The sequence below is a fragment of the Spermophilus citellus genome (assembly GCF_964194105.1).
Source record: "Spermophilus citellus genome assembly, chromosome: 9".
NCBI lineage: Eukaryota > Metazoa > Chordata > Mammalia > Rodentia > Sciuridae > Spermophilus > Spermophilus citellus.
The window spans coordinates 84,190,269-84,203,177 of NC_138191.1; the positions used below are offsets into that span (position 1 = coordinate 84,190,269).

Below are 12,909 nucleotides of genomic sequence, written 5' to 3' on the forward strand. Positions count from 1 at the left end.
GAGGCCATCAGGTGGCCCAGTTTCAATTCCCATTTGCCCCTCTATGTGGCTGCCTGGGTCTGGACATATCACCTAACTTCTCTAAGTCTCAGTACCTTATCTATAAAAGTGGGAAAAATAATTGTATGTATCTCACAAGGTTGTATAGGGGATTAAATGAGGTTATGAATATAAAGCTCTAGGCCCCAGTGCTTGGCACATAGTAAGGGTCCAGTAAGTCCTTTAAAAAATAAGTAGCTCATGAAAAGTTTGAGGATTACTAATACTTTGAATTCACTACAGAAGGCATTGCTTCTTTAAAAATAAATAAATAAAACAAGAAACATGGTTAAGGTTGCCAACTTCTCCCCAGTTTGCCCACAACTTTCCAAGTTTTAAAACTGAAAGTCCTATGCTCTGGACACCCCTAAGAAAGACTGATTGGCCTACACTGACACTAAATTCATATTTGGGGGTTACTACTGAGGTAGGATAGAAGATTTAAGGGTAGGTAGAACAGAGACAAACAGGGAAGGAACGAGGGACTGTCATTTAAATCTAAAAATTCCACAAAGGTCCTCACCTTCACTCCCAGGCCTGTTTTTCCTCCAGGCCAGAATACTTAAAAAGTCCAATAAATCTTAGAGTATTCTAAGTCCAGTTAATTAGTGCTAATGTGTCTTGTTAGCTTGCAGGATATATTTTTAGACTAAAAGAAGCCTAGAGAAAGATGCTGTTAAAAACCCATGATAAGGGAACATCCAAGCGCTCTTAACTAGATCATGTCAACCTGAAGATTCTGAGAAGAAACAGACCACCATACCCAGCTCTGTGCTCCATGATCTAGAAAGTCAAACTCATTAAGATGACTCCACCCCAGTACTACGCATGCTTACCATTTACAAAGTTTCCTCTAAAAAAGGAAGCTTGAGACCACAAAAGCATGTCTGAACCCCAAGTGCCCGTAGTCCCTCTCCCCTCGAGCACGCATCCTGCTCTATTGCTTGTTTCCCTGAACAAATCTCTGCTTGTGCCTCTATGTCCTGAAATTTCCTTCTACAATGTGTGTCAAGAACCTGCAGGGGCTGAGTTGACATTCCCTTTCTTTTGGGGGGAACTCCTTTGGAATTCCCCTGGGTAGCGTCTCAGTACTAGTTGGCTCAGTTTTTGTCGTGGGGACAAAAACATCTGTGAATCTAGTGCCAACTATGAACATGGCCTCGTGTACATACTTTAAAAGCCAAATGCTATTTATATAATTAGAACAAACGCACGCATTAGGTTCTACTTGAATCCCATGTTGAAGAATCAGTACTAGGTGCAGGGATGCATACCTGTAATTCCAGCAGCTCAGAGGCTGAGGCAGGAGGATTATGAGTTCAAAGCCAGCCTTAGTAACTTAGTGAGGCCCTAAGCAACTCAGTGAGACCTGTCTCTAAATAAAATACAAAATAGGGCTGAGGTCAGTGGTTGAGTGCCCCTGGGTTTAAGTCCCAGTAACCCCCCGCAAAAAAAAAAAAAATCAGCAAATTTGAGAACCAAGTAAATTGTCCTAATCCTAAAAGGAGAATGGGGCTAGGATTAAAGCCAATTTAAAGCTTTGCTGAGCTACGCCATTAGGTGCTATCTACCAGTTATCTACCAATGAATAAAAAGGATAGAAAAGTCAGAGTATACACTGCCCCACAGAGATATTAAAATATGAATGGCCCAAGACAGGTGTTGTTAGTTTCCTTGATCATAATTAGGAAGATGGGGATAATCAGAGCATATGTTTAATGTTTGAAGTTGATTTCTTGAATCTCTGCTGCAGGCTGAACACAGGTTGAATGGAGTGGAACTGCACATGTGAACCCCCTCAGAAGGAACCTACCTCTTCAAGTAGACCACGTATTTGGTGTCTATGTAGGTGAGCTTCCCAGTATTCCATGTACAAGTCATGTTGCCTGAATATTCATAAATGACACAGGTGACCTCCTTGGGAGCATCTGGTGGATCTGCAACAAAATGTATCACTTAGGAGCATCCACAAAAAACATAAAGTTCTTTGCAAAGTAGTTAGCTGATAAACTGTCTGTTTTATTTTGGAAACTGGGCCAGCCAGCACTGAGCACCTCTCTGTTCCTCATTTCATCCACCTCACCTTGCAATCCACTCTGCCATCAAACATTGCTTCTCTTCTTCCTGTACTATGTTCCCCGCTCCTTTGGCAATACCAACAAGGTCAAGTTCACCCCAATCCTTGTCCACTAAAAAAAATCTTCTCCCAAATTCTATATTCCTTCAGTTACCACTGTATCTGTCTCCTCCTCTTCACAGCAAAACATCTGAAAACAGTCCATTATTCTTCATCTCCCATTTACTCTTGAGCCCCAAATAATCAGGACTCAGTTCATACAATTCTATTAAAATCAGTGTTGCCAAGGTCAATAATGACTCTATTTCCCAAATCCCATTCTCTCTTGTCAGTTGTTATTGAACTTGACCTCTATAGAACTTGAAATTTTGGTCACTCCCTCCTTGAAACCTCTGTTCTTAGGCTCTTGTGGAAGGGTTCTTTGCAATTTTTTTTTCCTGCTACTTAAGCAGCTTATCTCCCCCTCTGGGACATATTCCCCCACTTGCTTTAAAAGTTCAGTGTTCATATCATCGCATATTACTGAGCTGTAAAAGGAAGGAAATTTCAACACATGCTAAAACGTGGATGAAACTTGAAGACATAACACTAATAAAATAAAAAAGTGAAAAGAAGAATCGCCTTATGATTCCACTTACATGAGGGATTTAGAAGAGCAAACTATTAGAAACAATAAGCAGAATGGAGGTGGCCAGGGGCTGGGATAGGGAGAATGGAGAGCTACTGTTTAATGGAGGAAAAGTTTCAGTTTGCAAGAAGAGAGTTCTGAAGAGAGTGGGGTAATGGTTGCACAACAATGTGAATGTATTTCATGTCTCAAAACCTTGACCTAGGCTGGCTAATATGAGAATGCCCCTTGGAAATGAGCATATGACTCCAGGAATCAATCAGAATTCTCCAAAGGTCTTTTTTTTTAAAGCCATTATAAAAGAGGCACTTAAACATGCTAAAAATGTGCATTTATGCTATGTGTATTTTGCCACCAAGACCACATCAAAAAGAGTTTTTAAATAGTTCAGTTTTCACAGATCTCACCCCCCACCTCTCTCTCTCGCACACTCTCCATTCCTCTTACATTCACCTCTGTTCCACTTTCTTCCCAGTGGCCTTAAAATTGCTGTGTGAGTAGCAGGTGAGCTGAGTTGCTGGTGGCCATCTTGTCTTAGTGGACAGTCCTTTAGCTGCCTTAAGTCTGCTTAAGAATGAAGCCAACAAGGGAAAAACTAAACCCAAGGGATGGGAAAAAATGCCAGTTCTGATGCCACCTTTTCAGCCCTTCAGCCCTCTGAAGCCTAGACATTTCCAACAACTACAGAATGGCATTTGGAATTTTCAATTGTATCATCCAATAATAAGTAACCAAGATCAAGTTAAAAAAAAAGAAGTATGGAAATATTGAGTGCTAATCATATACCCACTTTTCAAATATGGCTCTCAGTTTGTGGCTACATGGGAAATACCGTCTGGGGTACTTGATTATCCAGAGAGCACAAGGCAAATGCAAGATTGGGGGAACCATAAAAAATAAAGATAGAGATTTGTACACTTGAAGTTATATCCAAAGATTTAAATACAAATGTACTCTTTCATTTTACCTGCAAGCCATCTACCAAGAATGTTACTTATAAAGTAATAAAAATATATGAATTCTATCCTCATTGCAAATCAAAACAATAATAGATATCATTTAGATCTATCCAACTGGCAAGGATTTTGAAATATGTAAATACACAGTATTGGGATGGACTCAGGGAAATCTTCTAAAGCTCTTCTAGTGAGAGTACAAATTGGTACAATCTTTATGGAGGGCACTTCACATATCACAATCTTTAAAAATGGAAATAATATCTAGGGAATGCGCTTTTAATGAATTATTCACCGATGTATAAAAACATTTGGTTAAAAAAAATATGCCCCTAAAGTATTGGAAACTACATTAATACTCCAACACAGGGATAAATAAGCTATAGTATATTCCTAAAAATACATCCAAAAATAATGATGTAAATGACAATTTAAGAATTGAACCTTTGGGAGACATTAGAAATATATTGATTAAGTGATTGAAACAGAAAGATAGGCAATCCATAATCAGTCAGAAAAAGGGTCTAAGAGAAGAAAAGGAGGAAGAGAGAATTGAGAAATTAAGCTTCTTACCCCAGTTATTCCTAGCCACGAGGACAGTTTCTTAACAGCTTTAGATATTACCTACCTCCAAAAGTACTTCCTCTTGCTCCAACAGACCCCACCCCCACACTTGTGCTGATTAAGGCTTAGAAATCACTTTTATCCAAATTTGCTGAAGAAGACAAAATAGAAAAAGAGTTGATTGGCCCCTCTGTCCAAAATCCTATATCCCACCAATCACCTACAGGGACAGATCAAGCCCATAAAAATCCCTAGATAACAGACACCCATGGGCACCCCTCCTTCTTCAGGAGCTCTGCTTTCTCTTACTCTAATACATCCTGTACTTTGCTCTCACCCTTGTGTCCATGGATTTCATTCTTCAAATTCACAAGACAAAGAACCCACCTGAAATTCAACTTCTGTGTTACACAATGACCATTTGATAAAGTAAGAAAGCATGTTGCAAAATAGTTCATATAGTGATTTCATTTGAAAGAGAAAAAGACTGAAACTCAAAAAACATGTTCCAAATCATTAAAGAGAGATTATGTTATTGGTAAAATTATGGGATTATGGAGATGATAAGTATTTCTGGTTTTGCTAGTCTAAATTTTTTAACTTTCTGTATGAATGCAATTGATGTTACAGTTTTAAAAAACTGTTAGGAGCATACCAAAGTACTTCAAAACATTCAGGTGAGTTGTAACATTGAATTACAGTGAGGAGAAATTGGGTTCCAAGTAGGGTAACTAAATCTTTCCGTTCTTTTTGAGCTTTAAAGGAAGTAGGTATGGAAACATAACTTATTCTTAACATTGCTTGCAGTGTGATTCCTTGTTGATTACAATAATTTCCTCTGCTTTCAGATACAGAATGTCATTGATTGGGCAATCACAAAAGACAAATGTCATTTTGTGGACTATGTGTCTCCACAGCATTCTATATGAAGAGAATGCTCAGGATTATAAATGCCCGGTGGTTAATTAACTTTGCAAAAGACAACTCTACACATATAAAAATAAGCCCAGCTTTTGATAATGTGAAGCGACATACAGACAGCCTATGAGTAGAGTTATGAGAGTCACATCTGCTGATTGCCAGGTTATTCAATAACCAAGAATACAGATCTGCTGTTCAATCAGATTCTAGAGAATATCCTGAAATACACAAGGAGACGGCCTAAATGCTCTTTCCAATTAATCCTACCTGTTCTCTATTATCTGGACAGTCACTGATCACCAACCAGAATTCTTATTCATTCAGAGCCTAGCCAAAGATCCTTTCCTTTTGAAAGCAGGGTCTCTGATTTCCCTCTTTGCATTTCTAGCATTGAGCACATTTTAAAGCATAGAAAGCACTCAGTGAAGTTTATTCTATGAAGTGTATGACTTGATTAATAAAATGTCAATGAAAGCTATTAAAATGAAGAGGTCTGGGGGTGATAGAGCACTTGCCTAACATGCAGAGGTCCCTGGGTTCCATCCCCAGCACTGCCAAAGAAAGAAAAAGAAAAAGAAAAGTACCCTGCAATTCCTTATTCAAGGAGGGCACAGGCCAGGCCTGATGTGCAGTAATGATATAAACCTAATAGTAATGTTAAACATGAATATTCCAGGGTTTTTATTGGGTAACAGTGAGCTTTCTTTGTCATAACAAGAAGTAAAAGTGACAATCTCAGTCAAAGATGCCTAAAATAAATGATTAAGTGGAAACGACTGTATATGGTTTGGTATTTTTAAATGAAAAGACATCTCATTAACTTTTTAATCCTATGATTGGTGTGGCTCTGTTAGAACAAAGTTTCCATAATATGTGTGCATTTCATCCCAGATAAGAATCTAAGTGTTTAAGATCATGGCTTATGATGGAAATTGTGATAGTTTGTATTTCACAAATTATACACTAGAGAAACTTTTAAATATATGTGGATTTCCTTTCAAGGAAAGCAATGACTCACTTGTCTTCTATCTTTTATGGTTTGTCTTCATTCAAAAAAGGTGCATTATATCATTTTGTTCAAAACAGTAATGATAAATTGACATAGTAAAGCTCCCAGGACGAATATCCTGTGTTCAAATAGTTTAGTGAAAGCAACGTGATTTCTAGAATGCCACAAAACCCTCAAAAGCCTTATTCTGACCTACTTAAATAGGAAGTTTTGTTTGCTAAGAATGCAGAGCCTAAGAGCACATTCAGCTTAAATCCAGGGCCTTTTGTAAATTCTTACCTGGTAGTTGTGCTTTCGTGCTCATAACCAGAGATCTATGTAAGGAGCTATAACCCCCCAGTGAAATGAATGGAAAGCGTGATGTCCTCTCTCTAAAGAGCCATCAGCAGAGAATGAAAGTGTAGAAACAGGTCATCGGGAAGGGAGGCCTTCTCTGACCTGAAACAGTGCCCAGGGTTTGGGGCAGAGGCCCCTTAGCCAAGACTAGTGGGGTGATTAAGAGAATGTGTCACACAAACTGCCCACACAGGAATGGGGGTGCTAAATTAAATTTGTAAGAGGCCGTTGTTTTGGATTAAGCTCCCACACAAAGCCCCAGCAAACCAAACCAAAATGGAGTGACCTTGTGCTAAGTGCCACACAATCCAACTGAAACTTTAAGGCATCAGGCCAACCCCTAGCGATCAGTTTTTTTCCTGAAAACAGAAGACTCACAGTAACCAATCTGAAAAGGCCCAGTCAACCTGAACAAGCAGGTCAGGAAGTTCCCTGCACTTTAACCTTTAGGAGGAAAGTAATCTGAAGTAATATGATAGTAACCAACCCCGTGCCTTTTTTGTTCTGCTTTCTTGTTCCCACTTTATAAAAAATCAATTGTTTTATCACACCCAGTGGAGCACCTTTCTATTTTATAGAATGAGCTCCTGCTCCGTTTCATGAATCACAAAAGCCAATTAGATCTAAAAAAACTGTATTTGTTGAAATTTTGTCTTTTAACAGAGGTGACACTTGTTTACATCCTTTTTTCCCCCTCTAGCCCGAACTAACAACCAACTCTTTCCCATAACTGTGGAAGTTGCTTTCTTGTCCTCTGAAGAAATTGTACACCTCGTACACCTGCCCCGCAAAGGATAGATAGTGAAGTATTGAAGCATTGAGGGTTGATTATGTTTCCTGAGGATGTGAACAAGAGATTTCATACCTCAGATAAAGTATCTGCCTGTGGTTTAATTTCCACAATTTAGGGCAAACTTCACATGTGCGAGGCATTAGTTTAAGGCATATATTTACCATCTTCATTATTTGATTCCAAAACTTCCCTTCCTCAATTCTTCTGCATGTTTTCCCATAGTTCTCATTTGAGAAGCAGGCAAGATCACTGCCCAGAGTTAAGCAGCTCAATGGCCTCATTACAGAATGAAGAAGCCTCCTGCTTTTCGGGCAGCTGCAGTGGAGGCCATATTGGTACTCTGCAATGACCTCATGTGGAGGCCACTGGTCTGGCTCTTGTTAGCTGAGGAGCGAGCAGAGGGTAGGAGAAAGCAAGAACTCAGATCTGATTCTCAAAAGCATTGAGGATAGGAACATGGCAAAACCCCCAAAGCCCTTATCTTTCACTGACAATGGGCAACATTCTCTATAGAAAATGTCTGGATTAAAACACTGCTGATCTGATGTATCCTTCATAATAGTAGAACCAAGAACAAAGTATTATATAATTATATAAGTCAGCTCATCTTACTGCAGTAACTTCAAAACTTTTAGAATACTATGAACACAACTTAAATTGGCATATATTTTTCAGATTAACTTGACTAAATTTTTTCTTAATAATCACAGCAACAAACAGTGATTCACGATAGGGGTAATGGGATTAGAAGCAGGGGGTTGTATGAGCTACTACCTACATTGTATCAAAAAGACACATTTTTGCTGGGCATGGTGGCATAATCTCAGCTGCTCAGGAGGTGGAGGCAGAAGGATCTCGAGTTCAAAGCCAGCCTCAGCAACTGAGAGGCACTAAGCGACTTACTGAGATCCTGTCTCTAAATAAAATACAAAATAGGGGGCTGGGGTTGTGGCTCAGTGGTAGAGCGCTCACCTAGCACATGCAAGGCCCTGGGTTTGATCCTCAGCACCACATAAAAATAACTAGATAAATAAAGGTATTGTGTCCAACTGCAAGTAAAAAATAAATATTAAAAAAATACAAAATAGGGCTGGGGATGCGGCTCAGTGGGTGAGTGCCCCTGAGTTCAATTTCTGGTATCCCCCCACCCCAAGGCACATTTTTAAGGATTTAGGCACTGGTGTTTACATAAATTTTATAATATGCATTTAAGTAAATTATTGAAATTTAGTACTTAACACAGCTAGTAAAATTAGCTTCATCTTACAGATAAGCAACTGAAGTTCATATGGTTAAGAAAATTGCCCAAGGTTACACAGAATATAAGGAATATGATAATAACACAAAGCTAGTTTGTGAATCTTGGCCTCAAAATATTTGAATGGTATCTTCTTCAAGGGTATTTATGTTAGCTTGGAAATGAATGAAAAGCATAAGTGAGAAAAAGATGAAAAGGGGAACATTTTAAATCTGAGGCACTAACTTTCACATATGCCCTATCTGGCCAGGCTGGTGGTGAAAATCATTGTGTTTTGAATGCTTTCTCAATATTTTAAAATTTGGAGAGTTTGTATTAAACATTCATATTTTTGCCTTCCTTTGGAGAGTCAAAAGATCTAGGCATACTGGACCCCCATGAAGGCTGGATCTGGCAAGGGTCGTACCCAGTCCACAGGCCGTCTTCTCCGCACAGATCCCACCAGCATCCTTAACTTACAGTTCACTAACCTGACCCTGGAGATGTTTGCATTAAAAGCTCCAGTATTAAGCCCATCTAAGAGGTGAACTATGTCAATTTGCCTGTTTTCAGATAAGCCTAGCAATTACCAGTGCATTATTAGACTAGTTTGGGTTTGTTCGTGAATGTGCCCCAACACTTACACCCAGAAAAAACATCTTCTCCACATATCAGTGTCTCTTGAACACGTCCAGGACATTCAGCAGTGCAGTACATAGACGCATGTGGGTCCAGAAAGTTTTTGTACCAAAGCTGAGCTCTTGTGTTGTTAATCCTTGTGATTTGAGATCTTTCTTTTATGCCATTTTTATAAAAATTAAGTCTCCTTGGTTGGCAGTTCTTAATGGCTGCTTGGCAATATATAGAGATATTTACACCCATCTTAACAACCGTGGCTGGCTCTACCCAGAGGTGGCCAGAGCAGCGTATATTTGTAATTCCTGAAAACAAACAGATAAAATAATAAATTAGCTGTACAAGAAATATTACAACAAGAGACCCAGAAGAATATGCTATTGCACTTTAAATTTATTTTTCCCTAGTTAAGTGATTTCTATTGGAAAATACTTTTGTCAATTAGTTTATTCCCTGTGCTCCTGTTGGTGCTCAGCAGCATGACATAAGTCCTTTGGCTTCTCTATAAAGAGCAAATCAAATGAGCTCTCCTGTTTTATCATGGAGAACTGAGGCATTTTGAAGCTATGTCACATTTAAAAAATATATTTTAGTTGTAGATGTACAAAAATACCTTTATTTTATTTTGTTTTTTATTTTTATGTGGTGCTGGGAGCGAACCCAGTGCCTCACGCATGCTAGGCGAGTGAGTGCTCTACCACAGAGTCACAATCCCGGCCCCAAAGCTGTATCACTTTTTAAAAGCAAGATTAGAATAAACACTGGGCACTATAGAATCTGAACCCCATTCTAAAGCTACTCAACCAATCTCTTGTTCTTTTTATAAATAAAAGCTATTTTTTATCAGCAAATTATGAATATGATGATTAAAACCATATTCTTGCAAATGATAAAAATTCAGTGCTTAATAACCATATAACATTTATTTTTAATTTAATAATATGGAAAATGTTCACAATATATTGTTAAATTAAAAAGAAGGTTGCAAAACAACATATTTAATATACTCAATGTTAAAAATAAGTAAATAAATGTGTGAATTAAAGAGAAACGCACTAATATATTAACAACAATAACCTCTGATTTTTTTCATCTTAAAATTGTATATATCTGCATCTTAAAAATTACATAATGAACATATGACTTTTGTAATCAAAACTAAGTAAAGTCATTGGTTTGGGGTGTAACTCAGTGGTGGAACATTTGCCTAGCATGCTCAAGGCCTGGACAGATCCCCAGCACCACACACACACACACACACACACACACACACACACACACACAAAGAGTAAGGTAGTTTTTATAGAGTCAAATGACAATGAAATGCAATATTACTGAAATGAAATTCATATCAAGAAAAACAGCAGAGATTCTGTGAAATTTATTATCGGCTTTTCCTGAAATACTGCATTAAAATCTCTTTAAATCTTATCAAAAGAGTGATAATTAAAGGTCAATGTTTGATTTTAAAAGACCTTTATCCTTAGAACACAAAGCTTAAAGAATGAACTTGTTATATAATATAAATGTAGTTGACTATTTACATTTGTGAAATAAATATTTACATACACATTATAAATATTTAAATGTTGAAGTAGTGAAAAAAAATAATTCTGTCATCAGGGCCAGGCACAGTGGCGCACTCCTGTAATCACATTGGCTCGGGAGGCAGAGGCAGGAGGATAACTAGTTCAAAGCCAGCCTCAGCAATTTAGTGAGGTGCTAAGCAACTCAGTGAGACCCTGTCTCTAATACAATACAAAATAGGGCTGGGGATATGGCTCAGTAGTCGAGTGCCCCTGAGTTCAATCCCCGGTATCCCACCCCGCCAAAAAAAATTCTTTCATCAATAGGGAATTGAAACCAAAGACATGCAGAAGAAGTTTTAAGGAAATATCTGACTACCTTAAGTAAATTTAAAAATTCAAGTTTAGACAACAGCACCTTAAAGAATGTGTTCATAGTACCATGAAACCATGTTGAGAATACATTAAAAATGTCAGAACTCTTAAAAACTTCAGATTTAGCCAGATGCCCTCATTTTCATAAAATGGAAGAAAGAAAAACCCCAGAAACACAGGACCATTGGGTTTCACAACATTCAGGAGTGAATTAGTAAATCAATGGTTTTTCAGAATATGGGGAAAAAAGCCAGGCATAGTGGCGCACAAGTTCCATATTTCAAAATGACCAATGGTTGCTGGGCTCAGTGGCGTGCACACACACCTGTAATCCCAGCGGCTCGGGAGGCTGTCTCTAAATAAAATACAAAATAGGGCTGGGGATGTGGCTCAGTGGTCAGGTACCCCTGAATTCAATCCCCAGTACCCCACTCCCCAAAAAAGGACAGAATATGGAAGAAAAAAAAGAATCCAGTGATCCACAGAAGTCAACACTGATTGGATAAGTTATACAAAAATGTTAATTTCTCTTTTAAATAATGTTATTAGAGAAATTAATAACATTTAAGTGGAAATCAGAAAATTGTTCTCTATGTTCTTTACTTATCACTTGAATGTATAAAAAGAAATCCTACTTCTTGTTTGCCTATTTCAAGAAGCTGAGAAAGAGCAGGTGTTGTATCTTCTCCAAATCTTCTAAAATAGCTGTCCATCTGACTCTGGAAGTGTCTAATGTCATCCTGCTGGGTGAGTCGGGGGATCTAGTTCTGTTGATGGGGTTACATCTATAACTCCAACATAATTGTGTCCCAACCTATAGTTGAGGTCATTACTTTGAATAATCAGGTCAGCAAAACTTCATTCAAGGCCAAGAACTCTGCCTTGGTGTTGTCACCCAGTAACTAAATCCTTGCCACTTGCCCAAGACACTATTATTCCTAAGAGAAACTTCCAAGTGCCAACTGTTGCCCTGCTGAACTTCTGAAGATCCCCTTCTTGGATTCCTCAAGATCACCTATGCCTGTCTCATAGGACTCTGGTCTCCTGAAGAAGACCAGAAGTTTGTGTGGATTAGGAGACAGGAATAATAATAGCACCTAGTAGGACTGCATGGGTTTTGTGAGGAATGAAAGACTACCACAAGAGCCTGACACAAAGTGACCATCAATAAATGGTTCATAGAATTGAATTAAATTCAAACACTTGATTGGTCATATAACAGTTATAATAAAATAATATATTAGAATTAAAAAATAGAATATGCCCACTCACATAATAGCCTCCTATTTAACATCACGGGCTATTCATTAGGGATATTTAGGAAAGAAATCCTGCACTTGGAGGAAGGTTAGACCACTTTTATTTTGTTCTATATATATTTTATGTACATATAATTTTCCTAATTTGATAATTTTCATATTCTTCAATGAGTCTGGCAGAATAACTGAAAGTAACAATCACTTGATAACCTATTTGTTGAACAAAAGATGTGCCAAATACTGTACCTCCATGGCACCAGGTGAAGAGCAAGTGGAGAGCTATTACCACGTCCAATTGAATTGTGACCTGATTCATGCCCGAAAGCAGGAAAAAGCTGTTTTCCTTTCTCTGGGAAAAAAAAAAAAAGACATGAAAAATGTTTAAGTTGTAATATTTTAATGAATAAGAAAGCTTTACATTTCCCTAACAACTATTGTCTTTCATGGGAATCTTTGATAGGAAAGAAAAGGAGGAATGGAGGGAGGCAGGGAAGAGTGGGAGGAAGGGAAGGAAGAAACAGGGCAAATACATGTTATATACGGTATGTGAGGA

General features: G+C 38.1%; 1 protein-coding gene across 1 annotated transcript in view; it reads right to left on the reverse strand.

The window, feature by feature from the left end:
- IL23R (interleukin 23 receptor) overlaps positions 1 to 12,672 on the reverse strand; it is a gene marked incomplete at its 5' end in the record, with an annotated part of 72,231 nt that extends 59,559 nt beyond the window's left edge. Inside the window, 3 exons of the mRNA XM_081308352.1 lie at positions 1,853 to 1,976; positions 9,205 to 9,501; positions 12,603 to 12,672. Coding sequence (XP_081164478.1) covers positions 1,853 to 1,976; positions 9,205 to 9,501; positions 12,603 to 12,672 — 491 coding nt within the window. The remainder of the gene's footprint in view (positions 1 to 1,852; positions 1,977 to 9,204; positions 9,502 to 12,602) is intronic.
- Positions 12,673 to 12,909: the final 237 nt, after the last annotated feature.